At 44.3% G+C, this 17,208-nt stretch overlaps 2 protein-coding genes across 2 annotated transcripts in view; one reads left to right on the top strand and one right to left on the bottom strand.

Moving 5' to 3' along the window:
• Nucleotides 1-563: 563 nt before the first annotated feature.
• LOC107296294 (cytochrome c oxidase subunit 6A, mitochondrial-like) lies at nucleotides 564-4,527 on the top strand. The gene is made up of 3 exons (XM_015825640.2): nucleotides 564-782; nucleotides 1,874-2,016; nucleotides 4,296-4,527. Exons 1-3 carry the CDS (start codon nucleotides 695-697, stop codon nucleotides 4,389-4,391), a joined length of 327 nt encoding a protein of 108 aa, XP_015681126.1. The 5' UTR covers nucleotides 564-694; the 3' UTR covers nucleotides 4,392-4,527.
• Nucleotides 4,528-6,440: 1,913 nt separating this feature from the next.
• The window catches only part of LOC107296289 (integrin alpha-D-like), a 43,332-nt gene continuing 32,564 nt past the window's right edge, over nucleotides 6,441-17,208 (bottom strand). Inside the window, exons 22-30 of the mRNA XM_029286024.1 lie at nucleotides 17,047-17,126; nucleotides 16,149-16,232; nucleotides 15,835-15,913; nucleotides 14,021-14,128; nucleotides 12,401-12,484; nucleotides 12,124-12,237; nucleotides 9,415-9,507; nucleotides 8,096-8,206; nucleotides 6,441-6,561 (exon numbers count right to left, since the gene is read on the bottom strand). Of these exons, the coding sequence (XP_029141857.1) occupies nucleotides 6,445-6,561; nucleotides 8,096-8,206; nucleotides 9,415-9,507; nucleotides 12,124-12,237; nucleotides 12,401-12,484; nucleotides 14,021-14,128; nucleotides 15,835-15,913; nucleotides 16,149-16,232; nucleotides 17,047-17,126 (870 nt within the window). The 3' untranslated portion in view covers nucleotides 6,441-6,444. The remainder of the gene's footprint in view (nucleotides 6,562-8,095; nucleotides 8,207-9,414; nucleotides 9,508-12,123; nucleotides 12,238-12,400; nucleotides 12,485-14,020; nucleotides 14,129-15,834; nucleotides 15,914-16,148; nucleotides 16,233-17,046; nucleotides 17,127-17,208) is intronic.

The following is a 17,208-nucleotide window of genomic DNA, read 5'->3' as shown; positions in this document are numbered from 1 at the left end:
CTGCCTCTCCTCTTCAATAAACTGCAACCTTCTTCCTAAAGCAGTCGCCATGTTTATTCCCAGCTTGGACTGAACCACGATGAAGACTTTTATTTCAACACTGCAAAGGTTGTAACTGTGAAAAAATGGTCATAAATCACTTTTTTCGGGGCCGTTGCAACTTTGAATGGTCACTGAATGAATAAGTCGAGGACTACCTCTATGAAACTCCAATGAGCACACATACCAGTCTTTGCTTGCAACAGGCCGCAAACGTCACTCATGATCTACTAGAATATTTTAGGTGCTTACTCTAATAATACCTCCCCTGTTGCTTTCTTTGGAAATCGGGCATTCTGCATTTGCTTTCTGCTTCGTTTATAAATAGATCCACTGTAGGGAAGGGAGGATTGTTAGTTCCCGGGTCTCATGCCAATCTAAGTGAGAAGTTGGCTCTTTGTCATGGGTTGGGTGTCAGCCTTGCGATAGAAGCTCCAAGCTGGGTCGTGTTTCTGCCTCAACTCCATTGGCCAAAGAGGATCAGATGAACACAGCCGTCAGGTCCAAGGAGGAGGGAGAAGTGTGAGTGAAAGGGCAATTGGACAGGAAGGCCTTGACCCAGCAAAGACAGTGACCAGCCACAGGGAAGAACTCAAGGTCTCCATTAAAGACACCTTCTGCCAGACAAAAGTCTTTGGCGTCCTGGGTTTCAGGAATGAATCCCAGGTGGAGAATTACTCAACTGGTGGCCCAGACAAGAAATTTTGCTACAGAAGCAGCTGGCCACGAAGAAGGATCTAGTGGTAAGTGAACTCAATAATTGCTACTACTGTAGTAGTAGACTACTACTGTTACTACTACCAAAACTGACAATAACTCCAGCAATACCTGGGGACAGCAGAATCAAGGAAGAATAGGGGTGGGGGAGATATAATTGGAAGGCCTGATATGTAGAGATTCCTTGATACATGGCTGGAGGTTGAATTTCCCACAACAGCAGTCAAAATGAGATTCCTTTGTTTGTTACTTGTACTGTGTTATTCCTTGATGTACAAAAACTAATAACAGTAATGGAAAAATTGTGTACCTCCTGGGGAACACATCCCCGTTTCATTTGTGCTTTTCATTTAAGGAGAAACAATACACACTTTTAATACTGATGCTGAAAAACCCTCTATTTTCCCGTAGAATCTGTCCATTATGTCCATAACAGGTTGTCCTCTGCTTCCCAAACTCTCTTCTGCCAGCATTTTACTTAAGCAGAGCTCTCTGCCTTTTATTTCATTTAAAATTACTTTAAGGTTTAAAGAAGAAAATAAATGATTAAATAAAAGAAAAAAGAAGGATTAAACAAGATCGCTATTATTAACAAACATGCTGCAATCCTGCAAGATAAAATGGTTGTGTTGATAGGTGTCAATGATAGTGTTTCCACTGAAATACATTTTAATTATTTAATCACTGAGTGTTTTTAAGATTAGCTGGAATGCAACATCGATTGCTTGGCCTAGCATTTGTCTCCTAAGAAAGCGTTTCGGCTTTTGACGTGTTGTCCCACAAAGAAAGGACAACACAAGTGACCTTGAGAATATCTTTTGCCTGTTTCTTCAGAACCAACAATTTAGTGACTCAAGTTACACTAGGAGGCTGTTAGCCAGAGAAAGCCCTAGTCCCAGTGGTGGGACTCAGCCAGTTCGCACCACTTCGGCAGAACCAGTAGTTAATTTTTTTGTTGCCCAGGCCCAGAACGGACTTCCGGAAGCGGCATCCACACAGAGAACCGGTTGTTCATATATTTGAATCCCATCGCTGCCTGGTTCTATTTTTTAAGGGGCAACTTAGCATCCTCTGCCTTGCACCCTTGATTATTCCGTCTTTCCCTTCTGCATATCAGCTCGGTTATGGAAGATTTTAAGCTTTGTGGTGGCGCTTCCTTCAGTGGGCATCTGCTGGCTGAACGTGCAGCTGAGAAAGAGAGAACACTCCCACGAACGTCCTGAGTTCATCCCATATCCCCACCTGAGGATTCGGACAAAGGTAAAAATGTAGCAGGAGAGGGAATCGAAGCACTTAGGCCAGGGGCGAGGCTGGCTCAGGAATTCTGGGAGTTAAAGTCCACAAGTCGTAAAAGAGCCAAGGTTCCCCGCCCCTGAGTTAGGCCCTTCATCTAGATTTGTGAAGGATTTCTTGCTTCTGAAGCTAATAATATAATCAAGAGTAGATCTTTTCCCTAATTATCCAGTCCCCCAAAATTAAGTTGGCAACAACCTTTTGGATCTAAAGCTTTATAATCCACATTGAGCACTGAAATCAGTCTGTAGTTCTTAATCTGGGTCAAATCGGAGTCTTCTTTGGGTATTAGAGTAATATTTGCTTTCATCCATGTAGATGGGAGTCTAGCTTCTAATAAAAGTCCATTAGAAAAATCTTTCAGCAGTTCACTGTCTTAGTATCTCTTGGAGATTCTTATATAACTCCACCGGAAGGCCATCTGGACCCGGTGTTTTCCCATTTTTTTGTCTTTTTATGGCCTCTGATATTTCCATCATTGTGAGTCTTTCATCTAACATAGTTTTGAATGTCTCTGAGATTCTGGGAGTCATTCTACAAACGGCTAGAGGAAAGAACCAAGGATTAGGAATTGATTATGTATTAGCGCTTTTGAATCCAGACAGCACGCTGGTTGAAAAATTAATACATGTATGTAAGAGAAAAACTAAAAACTTATAGTATTAAGCGAATACTCTTTTATTTTTCTGGGTGAGCTGAATTTTTATATACAGGTAGTTCTTGACTTACAATCACAATTAAGCCCAGAATGAAGCCCACTGCTAAACAAAGCAGTTGCTAAGTGAATTTTGCCCAGTTTTATAATATTTTTTTTGCCACAGTTGTTAAGTGAATCATTGCAGTTCTTAAATGAATCATGCGGTCCTTAAGCGAATCTGGTTTTCCCCAGTGATTTTGCTTGTTGGAAGCTGACTGGGAAGATGGGAAATGGTGGTCACATGACCCCAGGACAGTAGAACAGTCATAAGTACATGCCAGTTGCCAAGCGCCTGAATTTTGATCTCGTGACCATGGGGATGCTGCAACGGTCGTTAAGTGTGAAAACTGATCACAAGTCACTTTTTTCAGTGCTATGTAACTTTGAATGGACACTAAATGAATGGCCATAATTCGAGAACTACCAGTACTTAATTGCTGGCTACGTTATGATGGGTTTTTGGTTAAAGTTCTGATATTTAAGCAATTGTTGATAAGAGGAAATAACTACCTATACTAAGATCCAGAGGCAAGTTCAAGTTGGTGGATTTGTGGTACAATGTTCATGAAGGATTATTTTTTAAAAAAGTCAAGATGGTGGCCATGGCCTGCCATTGAAGCCCCGCCCCTTCTAGAATATTCTAGAACAGGGCTTTTCAACCAGTGGTACGGGTACCACCTGTGGTACATTGGCACCTGGTAGGTGGTACGCGACCATCCTAGAAAAGTGGTAGCAGGGGAGGGGAATGAGCTGAACCGGTGGCAGCACCGCACAAGCCTGAGCGAGAGATGGCTGGAGCTGCAGGGCTGTCAGGGCTCAGTGGAAGCGCCAGGATCAGCGCCAGGCTCCAGCTGGAGCTCAGCACTGATCCTGGCGCTTCTGCTGAGCCCAGAAGAAGCGCCGATCAGCTGGAATGTTGCTCGTAGAGGTCCCAGAACACTAAATGTAAGTCTACGAACCGTTGACTAAGTATAAATACTGCCAGTGTCACAGGGTCCCAGTACACTTCACTGGTTTTGGACGACGTTGGTGGGTCGTCTGCCCCCCTTATTTTTGGTAACACCCCCCCACCCCACCCCCGCTGCCAATCCTCAACAGAAATGCTCACAACAATGAAAATCTCGGACAGGAGGAAGAGCACCGCCAGGCGGGCAGGCAGGTGTCTTGCTCGGCTGTGGCTTGGGGTGCACTTCTTTCAGTGCCATTGTAACTTCGAACAGTCACTAAGCGAACTGTTGTAAGTTGAGGACTATCTGTACTTTATCACTTTTTCCTTTTTGGGGGGGGGGTCATCAAGTTTTTGACCCCTTGCTAGGCGACTGGTGGTACTCGGATATTGCCATATCCTAAAAGTGGTACAATGGGTGAACAGGTTGAAAAGCCCTGTTCTAGAATATCACATGCACGGCATCCATTAAAAGAGGTGGGACTCCCATCATGTCATCATGGCTATTATCTTAACTCTCCTGACCTCCCCACCTTAGCCATCCTGATGTGTCACCCCGAAGAGCTTTCTTTCTGCATTCCTTTTTTCTCTTATTTATTTTAGGCTTATCCATGGGGCGATGGAAATCATAGCCTCTTTCACAATCCCCACACCAACGCACTACCCACCGGCTATGAAGATGTGGACAGCCACCGCTGAGACCCTCTTAACATTTCTTCTTCTTCTTCTAACCAGCTTCCTCTCCTAGCGAGGACATAGGGTTATGGGTGTTTAATGCATCTTTGAGACAGATGTCTATCTATGGAGTCAATAAAATGCATTTCAATGAGCATAGCACATTCCTGTTATTACGTATGTTATTAGGGATAGTGCTACCAAACGGCCAGATTTTGAATACAAAAGGGAACTTATCCAGATTCTGCTGAAGAAGCTGCAAGATCCCTTTCAAACAGAAACTTGATTGCTACTAAAAATACTAGGGCTTCGGGCCACTTCCATTTCCATTCTGTTTCTATGTGCCGATTCTTTGCAAACCACTGCAAAGTCCACTTTTATTTATTTCTTTTGACCACAAAGGCAGAGAAGATAAGGTGTCAGTCTCCTGTTCTTCAGATGACTAATGGGAGAGATGCAAAGTGAAGTTTTACACGTTGTCCTGTCCCAGACTGAAAAAAGCAGTGGTGTCACACATGCCTTATGAACTCATGCAGTTCCTCCTTTCTTTAACGTAAAGTTTGATTTTGCTCCTCACCAGAATCAAGGGAACAGAACCTAATCCAAAATTGTTTGTTTGTTTGTTTGTTTATTTCTTTATGAAATTTATATACCGCCCATCCAACTGTTGAGCGACAATATGCATATTTTCCCACAAAACACATGCTTACAAAGGAATGCGACCTGTAATACAGTATTTCATTCATACGTTCGTGGGTTCTCCATCCACTGAGAACTTGCCGCTGGCTGATGTTTGTTAACATGACCGTACAAGTTAAATATCAAAATAGCTGTGTTTACTAGCATGCTTTATCCTTCCATTAAACCTCTTTTTACGTACTGGAAGTTGAGTCCTGGCAACTGGATTTCTTTTCTGGCTGGTTTGAAACGTTTCACTGCTCGTCCAAGTAGTTTCTTCAGTGTGAGCAAGTTGGTTAGGTGGACCCCGTAGATGTCCTCCAGAGAGGTTTCATTGTTTAATCTGGATAGGCTCCTTGGGTTAGTAGGCAGAGAGTTGTTGGGAAGTAAATGTTCCAGCTCCTCAATCCTTTAACTTAGAACAGGGGTAGGCAACCTTGGCTCTTTTATGACTCATGGACTTCAACTCCCAGAGTTCCTGAGCCAGCCATGCTGAGGGGAAAGGGAGAGGTTTCCAAGCTGAGCCAGGCTGGCTCAGGAATTCTGGGAGTTGAAGTCCACGAGTCATAAAAGAGCCAAGGTTGCCTACCCCTGCCTTAGAACATATAACCAACTTGCTTAGACTGAAGAACAGCAGCAACCATTTTGAACCAGCAAGACAACCAATCCAACTGCCCTCGCTCAACTTCCAAACGACTCCACCTGGAATTACTGAGAATTTTCATTGACATACTCACTCTTGTACAGGGATCCTTGACTTATGACCACGACTGAGCCCCAAATTTCTGTTGCTAAGTGAGACAGTTAAGGGAATTTTGCCTCATTTTACGACCCTTTCTGACCACAGTCGTTAAGTGAATCACTGCAGTTGTTAATAACACAGTTGTTAAGTCAATCTGCCTTCCCCATGGACTTTGCTTCTCGGGAAAAAGCGATCACGAGACCCCGGGGCACTGCAATCGTCATAAATATGAGTCGGTTGCCAAGCGCCTGAATTTTGATCACGTGACTATGGGGGAATGCTGCAACGGTCGTAAGTGTGATAAATGGTCGTAAGTCACTTTTTCCAATGCCGTTGTAACTTCAAACAGCCATTAAAGGTACCGTTGTAAGTCAAGGGTTACTGAACAGGGACAGACAGAAGAGTTGGTTATCCTTTGGTACTTCCGAAGACACTTTTTCAAGAGGCAACTGGACTTCCTTTGTTTTTCCTTGAAGATCTTTTGCTTCTCATCCAAGAAGCTTCTTCGTGATTTCTGATTCATTCAGAACTGAGGAAGCTTCTTGGATGAGAAGCGAAACGTCTTCAGGCAAAAAAAGCAAAGAAAGTCCAGCTGCCTTTTGAAAAAGCACCTTTGGGATAACCATGACCTGGATGACTGAGAATCTCCATAGACATTTATCCTTTGGTAGCCTCAGCAGGTGGGCTGGTCTCTGGTGGACTTCCGGCCCCCTCATTGTTTCCTGCGTCTGTCTCATCTATCATCTGCTTGTACTGCCTTTTGAAGAACCCAAGCTGGAAGGAAAAAGAAAGAACATTCAGTTGAGCATTGAGTAATGATGGCTACACATTAGATAGACGCCCGATCTGAAAAGGTACACAATCTAGAGCAGTGGTGGCGAACCTATGGCACGCGTGCCAGAGGCAGCACTCGGAGTCCACTCTGTGGGCACACGTGCCGTTGCCCCAGCCTCGACTCCCCCCACGACCCCCTCCTCACCAGCAGCCCCCCTGGAGGAGAGTCGCCCCCCGAGTGTGGCCCACGCGGAGCAGCACAGCCAAGGACCTGGCAGCCAGGCAGCGTAGACAAGACTCTGCCCTCACGCCCCATCACGCACAGTTGATGCTGCAGGGCACGGGCAGAGGGCATGGCCGCCATGGCGCTGCTGGGCTACCTGGGCGATCTGCAGCAGGTCCTGGAGGCAGTGAGTGGCCCTGGGGGCATGTGGGGTGGGGGCAGAGCAGGGGCGGAGCAGGAATGAGGCGGGGGCAGGGGCGGGGGCAGTTTTTGGGCACTCAGTCTCTGAAAGGTTTGCCATCACTGATCTAGAGAAATCCACAAACCAATTGGTTTATCCCTAAAGGTGCTTTTCCAAAAGGCAACTGGAGTTCCTTGGGTTTTTTTCCTTGAAAACATTTCACTTCTCATCCAAGAAGTTTCTTCAGTTCTGACTGAAAGGATTTATTTATTTTATATAAATCCTTCCATTCTGCACCATTCAATCAGAACTAAAGAAGCTTCTTGGATGAGAAGTGAAACTTTTTCAAGGGAAAAAACCCAAGGGATTCCAGTTGCCTTTTGGAAAAGCATCTTTAGGTCAACTAGGACTTAAGTGATTGAGAATATCTATAGACAATTGGTTTATTGTAAGACTGAAGGATGGACAATAATGGACATCCTTCGCTTAATTAGTAGATTTTTCTCCTCTGTTTCAGACACCTCTGCCCCTTGGTTTTAGCAGAAGCACTTTTGTTTGGGAAAAGCAATAACTTGATATGTTGTCCCATAATAGAAAGGTACGTGGGAAGGGGGAGAAAAGTTGAGATGCTGCCTATGGAACGGCCAGATAAGAGGATATAACCAGCAGTTGTATAATGCAGAAGTCCCCAACCTTTCTAGTTTGGTGGCCTGGAGGGAAGGGCAGGCACGGGGTGGCACTAGCATCTGCACGACGCTCGCTTGTGGCGGTACTAGTGTGAGTGGGGGGCATGCGCACACACACGTGCGTGCACTGGCCAGCCATTCACGCGGTCTGGGGGCCAATAGGCCACGGCCCGGTAGTGGGCCACGGCCCACAGGTTGGGGACCCATGGTATAATGGGTAAAGGAAGAAATCAGTGTCCCTAACTTCTCAGGCTATAAAAAATGACAGTGGGAGATTTGTGCCCAAACTGGCAAGATTCTGCTAATGTAGCCTTACAATAAAATAGAATTATTTCATCTGCTCGCGTTTCCCGTCTTGTCTACCTGGGAAGGCTGATACATAACTAGGATGGAAGCTGACTAGTAAAATGTTTACTGCAAGCCATTTTCTCTTTCAAGGCTTACCTTATACAGAGCCGCAACGATCAGAACAAGGAGTAGAAGACCACCCACAGCGCTGCCAATAATGATGGGCAGAGAGTTGTAGGCCTCCAAGAACTCCACTGTGGTCTTCACCTAGAGGAGGGGAAGGGCTGGATCATACAAGGGAAGCCAGAATCATTTGATCACAGCTTCCTCCCTCCGTACAGTGCTTATCCAGAGGAGCCAGAAGTTCTCATTACAATCTTTATGTCAACCTCCAGCTTCAGTATCCAAATAATAATCCAGGATTATTTTCATTTCTGAAAAGCTTACTGTTTATTGAATAAAATGATCTGGTACAGGCGAAGTAAAACTAACTCTAAAATCCCAAGGCATCATACCATAGCATAAAACAATGACTTTCCTAGCCACCACCACCCCCAGATGTCCCAGTAGTTCATGTAAACAAGTTCTTTTTGTTATGGGAACCGTCTGCTATCTTCTTCACACCTGCTAGAATGCCCTTGAAAGGGTTCTAGACGGCTGGCTCTCAGCAAACCTCTGTAGAACTGGAGAGATTTCATTTCTCTAACTCACGGCTTTTCAACCGGTGGTACGCGTACCACTAGTGGTACGTTGGCACCTGGCAGATGGTACGCATACAACGGGTTGAACAGCACTGTAAAAAAAATGTTAAAAAAAAAGTGTAAAAGTGGATGAGGTGAAGCGGCAGCAGCGCCGCACAGGCTTGTGGGAAAGTCAGCTGGAACTGCACGTTGCCTGGGTCCTACTGAGAGCCCAGGATCAAAGCGCACAGCTCCAGATGATTGCTGGCGGCCTGGGGGTGGCAGGCAGCCTCACGCAGTCTTCAGGTGGAGATTCAGCTGGACCTGCACGACGCATTGCCTGGGTCCTGCTGAGAGCCCAGGATCGGCGCGCGCAGCTCCAGCTGATTGGGGTGGCAGGCGGCCTCATGCAGTCTTCAGGCAGAGATTCAGCTGGAGCTGCGCAAGGCATTGCCTAGGTCTTGCTGAAGGGGAGAGAAGAGAGGATATTAAAGGGGGTGAGAGAAGAGTGGATATTAAAGGGGGTGAGGACTACCTGTACTTTATCACTTTTTTCCATTTTTTGGGTCATCAAGTTTTTGACACCTTGCTAGGCAACTAGTGGTACTTGACTATTGCCATATTCCAAAAGTGGTACAATCGGTGAAAAGTTGAAAAGCCCTGCTCTAACTAACCCATTTGAAAGCAACACCTCCCCGCCTTACTCTAATGGCAAGAAGACAAAAGAGGAGCATGCAGCTGCCAAACTTTCACTCTTGACAATTTAGTGATACCTTGGAGGAGAGGAGTCATTACCTGGTCCTGCACGAATCCCTCTTTCTGCTTGTATTTGCTCTCATCATAGGAAACTTGGGCAGAGCTCACTAGAGTCACCTTCTTCTGCTGGGTCTGGGAGAAGACATAAACAGCCTCAGAGGTGGGGAAGCTGGTTGCTTGAAAGGCTGCCCCAGAGAGGGAAGGGCAAGAATTACAGGTAGACCTTGACTTACAACCTCAATTGAGCCCAAAATTTCTGTTGCTAAGCAAGACACTTGTTAAGTAAGTTTTGCCCCGTTTTACGACCTTTCAGTTGTTAAGTGAATCCCTACAGTTGTTAAGTCAGCAAAATGGTTTGTCATGGTTTCAACAGATGAAACTCTTCAAAAGAACTTTGAGGCATTGTTTACCTTAAACAATATTTTATTCGAGAAACAAAGTTTCAGCACTACATAGTCTAAACCAAAAACTAAATTCCCACCCCCCAAATACAAAGTATCAAAGCACAATTCCCTCCTCAAATAAACAGTCCTAAATCACATTCCCCAATTACCTTGAAGCGCAGGCCTCCTCTCCAGTTCTCCAACCCGCCAATTCCTTATCAGCTCTGGTTACAATAACCTTGTTTCTCACACTAGGTCTAGTGTTGTTATGTCTAGCTGAACTCTCGTTCACATCCCCCCTCCCAACATCATCTAACTCTAAAAGCAAAAGGTAAAAGATGGCTACATTTCCCTTTGTTGTCAATGCAAAAACATCCGATGTTAGCAGTGTGGACACGGTTGTTAAGTGAATCTGGCTTCCCCATTGACGTTGCTGGTCAGAACGTTGCAAAAGGTGATCACATAACCCTGGGACACGGCAACTGTCATAAATATGAGTCAGTTGCCAACGGTCTGAATTTTGACCACGTGACCATGAGGATGCTGCAACGGTCATAGGTGTGAAAAATGGTCATAACTCATTTTTTTCAGTCCTGTTGTAACTTTGAATAGTCTCTAAATGAACTGTTGTAAGTTGAGGACTAACTGAACTGGTGTTAATGGAAATGTTATTTGTAGACACAGACATGCCAGTGGCCATTGGCCTATCTTCATTGGCCAAATCCCATCCAGCTACCAAAATATATATGAAAAAAAATCCTATGAATTATCTGTCAACGCTGCTAACATTGGATGATCTTGCTCTGACAAAATATGCAGAGCTGTGTGGTATTTTTAGAGTTAACTCAGAAGACGCTGGGAGGGGAGGAGAAAGAATGTATGTGGGTAATTACATTAGATAGAAATCCCGCGCTGTAAACGGAAGAGAACCTTTACCCTTCAACCTGATAGGAGAACGTGATTTATGACAGCAGATTGAGGGAGGGAACATGCTGACAAAATATGTGCTCAGGGGAGGAGAATTTAGATCTTAGCATCCCTCTTCATGCCGTGCCGACATTTTGTTACATGAATAAAAGACTTTTTAGGATAAACAATGCCTGGAAGTTCTTTGAAGTGTTTCATTAGTCAGAACCTTGACATTATCATTTCTTGATGGTGACAATAATTCTGTGGGACAGTTCTCACCATTATACATTACAGAGCTATTCCATATACAGGGGATTTTGGTCTGAAATCAGCATTGTGCTCCTATGTCCCTATGATGTTTTGGCCTTTCTGTTGGTCTCCACAATCTAAGTCCCAGGGGTCCCTAACCTGTGGGTCGCGGCCCACCACTAGGCTGTGGCCTATTTGCAACCAGGCCAGAAGCGCCAGTGCTCGCAGCCACACTCGCGCAAGCAGTGTCCCAAAGGTTTCTCTCTTGCGTGAGTGGAGCTGTACGTACAGGTGCACTGGCCCACCACTTGCACAGCTCAGTTCCCTCTCCTCCCCCCACCAGCCAGGCCGCCAAGCCGCAAAGGTTGGGGACTACTGATCTAAGCCGAAGAACGTTTGGGTCAACAGTTCCTCCACAGGAAAGATAATTTTTCAGGATTTCTTCTAAAGCTGAGAAGTAGACAACTTCCCACTAGCTTTGTCCTATTTCCCAGCTTCCCAGGAAGCAAAGGTATTGTGGTGTCTTCCAGGGCTTTTTTTGAGCCTCTTTTCCACCGCCTTGAGTTTGGACCGGTGCGGGAGTAGTTTGGGATCCTGGCGGGGAAATCTCTTGTCCTTACGTTCATTTTAAACCCTCCCCGATAAAGGCCACACCCTCCCCGATAAAGGTCACGCCGGCCGGGCCTTTTTCCACGGCCTTGCGCCAAGGCGGCGCAAGGCCGACTAAAAAAGCCCTGGTGTCTTCACTTATCCTTCCTTATTGCTTTGATGGTAGGCTTTACCACTTCCGTGTACTGGCCAGTTGTTTTTGTCTTTTGTTGCCTCACCACAAATAGTCAACATAACGAAGGAAAAATGAAGATGAGACCTAAAAGCCATCTGTATTTTTGTATCATGGACTACATAGAGGCAGCACTGGTCAGCTCAATGGAAAGATGAAGTCAACATGCTGAAGGAAAAAGAGAATGAGAACCAAGAAACACCTGTGTTTCTCTATCATGGGCCAGATTGTGGTAGCTCTGGTCAACTCTGTGTGCAGAATTAGGGAATACATATGGTGGTGAAGTCAATGCATATGCCCTTAATGCAAACATACTCTAAGATGTAGCTGGTTTTCTATAGATGCGATGGTGTATTATTATACCACAAAAGGCACTTTCCTGTCCTGCTTTCTAGCCCAATAAAGCCCCAGAAAATGCCTCCATACCTGGGAAAGCCAACTGAAGCCAATGTCCCCATTGATGTTGAACTCAATAGGTTGATGGAGCTCCAAGGATGGAACATTGCAAGTGATTGTTTTACAGGTGGCTACAGAGCAGTCCTGGAAGACACAGAAGAACATTGTCAAGTCTGGTTGTAGGAACGTATACGGATTTCCTGTGACCACGGGGGCCGACCGTGAGGTCACCATTTATCCAGATCCCCTGAGTCCATCTGCTTTTTTTCAAAGGAGACTTTCTGGCAATAGCACCAGGTATACTCACCAAAACAGGTTGTTTGCTTAGTTGCTTCACAAACTCTTTGGATCCTGGAGTGTTTGTTCCAGGAACACAAACGACCTGGGAGAGCTGATGGACAAAAGAAAGGAACAATCACAAAATCAGGAGGCATTATAAGAGGCCCCATTTCTGAGCTTGAAGAACAAGTCATGGAAGAGCTTTAATCTTGCATTGTTTATCTTTTCAACCCTGAATATCTTAGAGCAGGGGTAACTTTCCCAAGGGGCCACGTGAGAAACTGGAACTGTTATGGAGGGCTGAACCAATCGGCTGAACCTAATTCTGCTCAATATTAATTTTATCACGTTATAAAAAGGGGTGATTTACATGGTTTTGATTCGCTGCACCAAATTTATATTTACTTTCTAATTTCCAATTGACCTCATGCAGGCCGGACAGGGACAGCCAAAGGGTGTAAATGACCTGCAAATGCCCAGGTCTGCATTAGAGTTAAATGGGGATGTTGCATTGAGGTTTAGGGCACATCCAATAGGTATTTTACATAAGTCTCCTTAGTATACTGAGAGTTAACGAAGGGAGGGAACAAAAAGAGTTACTTGAAAGCATCTATCCTACTTTCATGGTGGTGGTAAGTTCTCACCAATCTCTATTCAATTATGTGAGCACGGAGCAAAGATTTCTGAAAAACATTTCTCTTCTTGGATCCGAGAAATCAACCAGCTTATTTATCAATTTATCTTTGGCAAAGGCCATCTAGATATTCCTGGGGAACTGGCAAGGATTGATTAGGTCACGTTGTTTCTTCTCAGCTTGTACTCAAAGACACTTCCTCTAAACAAGAAAGTTCTGTTTATTGCTCATGGCCACTGGCCTGGTTATCCCCCTTGAATTGTGTCTCCATCTTAATCCCTGACTAAATGTTGACATGGACAAGAATTCCGAATTTATATGTTCCAGAAAAAGATGGTCGTATGTGCCAATTGGTTTCTCTTGATACTAAATGAGGTATTTCAATGAGATCTATATACCTTACAAAATAATAATTAAACTTGACTCTGAAACCTGGGCCCACCCCATTTGCAAAGTATATTCAGCCATTAACCAGATTTTTCTTTAAAATTAAGTAGCTATAATTATATACAAATATGAATTACCGACTCTTTTTTTCTTAATCATGCTTGTCTTTGCACTTAAAAAGTGGGAGAAATTAAGGAATGGGTGAAGAGGAGAAAAATCCAAGGTGACACTTCCCCCCAACTTTATCAAATTTCTAAAATGAATTTGAAATATGGGTTTGAAATATTAAAGAGTAATCTACTATTAAGGGACGAATATTTGCTTACCCGATAAGCAATCTACTGCTAACTCAATTTATACCTATTAAACATTATTTGTTTTTCAAATAACTTGAACGCTTTGGGCCAAATAAACATCAAAATAATATTTCGGAAATGCCTAAAGTAACCTCCCATCGTGCTTTTCTTCTCTTTAACCCTAACCCCACCCAACCTTTTATTGTGCAATCTGGTAATTAGTGGACAGATTTCTGGCTGTACAATTTTGCTACATCAATATTTATCTTAGTTCCATTAATCCAGGACAAGGACTTATATTCTCATCAACACAGCTCCAGAGGAAATATACCTCTTTAGGGACATCCAAGATTGCGTTCCAAATCTGTGCTCCATTCAGCGAAACAGGAATATGAAAAGTTACTGAAACAGGAACTTTTCGGTGAAATGTGTTCTTCAGCTACATTGGAAGAAAATGCCGCATAAGTGAGCGTAGACACTCAACATTCTTAGCACAAGTCAATATTTTGTTTTTCTAGGGATGGATCCCCCTTGTATCTAGACGTGGGAGGGACAATTGTGCACTTAAAATTGCTTCTTTACTTATGCTCCCATGACACCACCTTGTTCCCAGCCAATAAGTGAGACCAGCTTAAGTCCTTCTTAGCTGTATCCATGTAAGAATAGTGATCTTCTGACATTGGCCAAGGACATCTTGAAGAGAGATAAAATCTGCCACTAAATTTTGAGGGAGGTTGGAGGATTAGAATAACTGAGAATGATGGCAAGAGAAGCCAGAGAGGAATGAACAATAAACACCCTTTTTACCACCTTGTAATCTCTTATTTCGGGGTTGAGTCGGGGTGCCTGGGTGGTGCTGAGCATTTATTGACCAAATGCCCTTCCTGATGCCACCCAGAATTTGCAGCGGATATTTTTTCTTTGTGCCCTAGGAGAGAAATATCTGCTGCTACCTAGGATTGAACTCTCAACCTTCTGAGTGGGAGGCAAGATTCTTCACCACTAGGCCACCACGCCACTCATCAATGGGGATGCTAAATTTCATGGCAATATATTTTTTTCTACCAACTCAAAGATGGATGGAGAATATTTAATGATGGAGAAAACTCTCTAGAACAGGGCTTTTCAACCAGTGGTACGGGTACCATCTGTGGTAGATTTGCACCTGGCAGGTGGTACGCGACCATCCTAGAAAACTGGTAGTGGGGGAGGGGAATGAGCTGAACCGGTGGCAGCACCGCACAAGCCTGAGCGAGAGATGGCTGGAGCTGCAGGGCTGTCAGGGCTCAGTGGAAGCACCAGGATCAGTGCCAGGCTTCCGCTGGAGCTCGGCACTGATCCTGGTGCTTCTGATGAGCCCAGAAGAAGCGCCGATCAGCTGGAATGTTGCAGCATCTCCAGGGTCTTGTGATTTACATTCAGATGCTTGGCAACTGATTCATATTTATGATGGTCACAGTGTCCCAGGGTCATGTGAAGTGACCAAAACCTGCTGCAACCACCCAGCAGACGGGGGGAATAAAAACCAAATACCCCCCCCCTCCCCGTTGCCAATCCTCAACAGAAATGCTCACAATGAAAACCTCGGACAGGAGGAAGAGCGCCGCCAGGTAGGCAGGCAAGTGTCTTGCTCGGCTGTGGCTTGGGGGGCACTTTTTTCAGTGCCATTGTAACTTTGAACAGTCATTAAGTGAACTGTTGTAAGTTGAGGACTACCTGTACTTTATCACTTTTTTTCCTTTTTGGGGGGGGGGTCATCAAGTTTTTGACACCTTGCTAGGCGACTGGAGGTACTCGGATATTGCCATATCCTAAAAGTGGTACAATGGGTGAAAAGGTTGAAAAGCCCTGTTCTAGTCCAACCCCCTGGACAAATGGCTGTCCAATCTCTTCTTTAAAAAAACCTCCAGTGATGGAGCACCCACAACTTCTGGAGGCAAACATTCCATTGCTTAGTTTTGCTTACTGTCAGGAGATTTCTCCTTAGTTCTAGATACATTTTTCTTGCTTGCAAATGCTTCTCAAAGGAAGAATGCATCCGTCACTAGGTAAGTGTGCTCCGTTCTTAAATCTCCCTCCACCTTAATAAGTAAAGCCCTGTCTGTTCTAAGTTCTTGATCAGAAAGTGATCCACATCCTTTTCACCTCGTATCGATGTTCCACAGTCCGAGTTTCGTATTCCTGCCCGACAGAAAAATTAACATACTTGGTTGACTCATCCAAGCTGGAAAAAAAAATGGTGAAAGATTGTGGGGAAAAAATATGTTATGCGATTGACCCGAATTTTGAGTTAATTAAGATTACAGTTGTGTTCCAATCATTTCCTTAGCAATGTACACCGAGGAAGATGGGTGCACATAGGTGGGTGTGTAAACAATCTTTCCAACACTTCAGAGCAACCTTTTGAGAGTTGGTTAAGCAATGGGAGGTCTTCTTCTCAAATACTTGCAGCCACTTACCTATTGATGAAAACATAGATTGCATACTTGACAGGCAGCTCCATTTGATGAAACATGTCCTTTGTGACAGCAACATTATTTTCACTGGAGGGACACAAGGAAAAATGGGCAGAGCAGCAAACGTGACACACATGCATCTCTTAATTACAACCACTAAAGGCTGTGCTGTTCCCCCTCCCCCATCATATTACATTCAGTATCACCTGATATAAAAGTTAGAACCTCTTATCAATGAAGCTGTATTTATTTAAAGAACATTTGAACAACAGGATGCNCCAGATGCATTGAGGTCAATGGGATTAGTTATGGCCAGGGAAATTGCTGTCATTGGTTGAGTTTAGATGGTTTTAAAAAGAGGATCAATAGGCTGATGGAGAATTGGGGTCTCAAGGGCTATTAATATTGACAGCTGTTGACCTTCTGAATCATAGGCAGCAAATTCTAAATCTTGGTTGCTGGGAAGTGACAGTGGAAAGGAAATTCACTTTTCTGTCTAGGTCAGGGGTAGTCAACCTTGGCTCTTTTATGACTCGTGGACTTCAACTCCCAGAATTCCTGAGCCAGCTGTGCTTGCTCAGGAATTCTGGGAGTTGAAGTCCACGAGTCATAAAAGAGCCAAGGTTGACTACCCCTGTTCTAGGTTATGAACTTTCTAAATATATTCACTTGACTACAAGGTGACATAAAATATTGAACTGGATTAATGTATCTATCGAGGCTCCTCTTCTGAACTTGGTATGTTCCGAGGCTATGTTATTATACTTTGTGGAGCACAACACTTGTGGGATGACTCTAGGAAGCTCTGTACGTTGCTAGTAGAGAAATGACTGTAGACAACATGACTGCTAATCTGATTTACACAGGATAATGTTTGCATTTTAGTCATGGGAAGTTTTACCTGGCAGCTGTGGCACTGATCCGTACCACACTTCCCAGATCTGCATCTTGGGAAACAAAAAAGCTGACAATGAAGATCACCTGGACAGAAGGAGACACAAAAAAAGCAGTGGGCCCAGAATGCTTAAAGCAGAGCTGTGTCATACATTCAATCCAGTTTTAT

This window comes from Protobothrops mucrosquamatus, unplaced genomic scaffold (assembly GCF_001527695.2).
Source record: "Protobothrops mucrosquamatus isolate PMUCROS unplaced genomic scaffold, P.Mucros_1.0 scaffold2733, whole genome shotgun sequence".
In the NCBI taxonomy this organism is placed as follows: domain Eukaryota; kingdom Metazoa; phylum Chordata; class Lepidosauria; order Squamata; family Viperidae; genus Protobothrops; species Protobothrops mucrosquamatus.
This window is presented reverse-complemented; position numbering and strand designations above follow the sequence as displayed.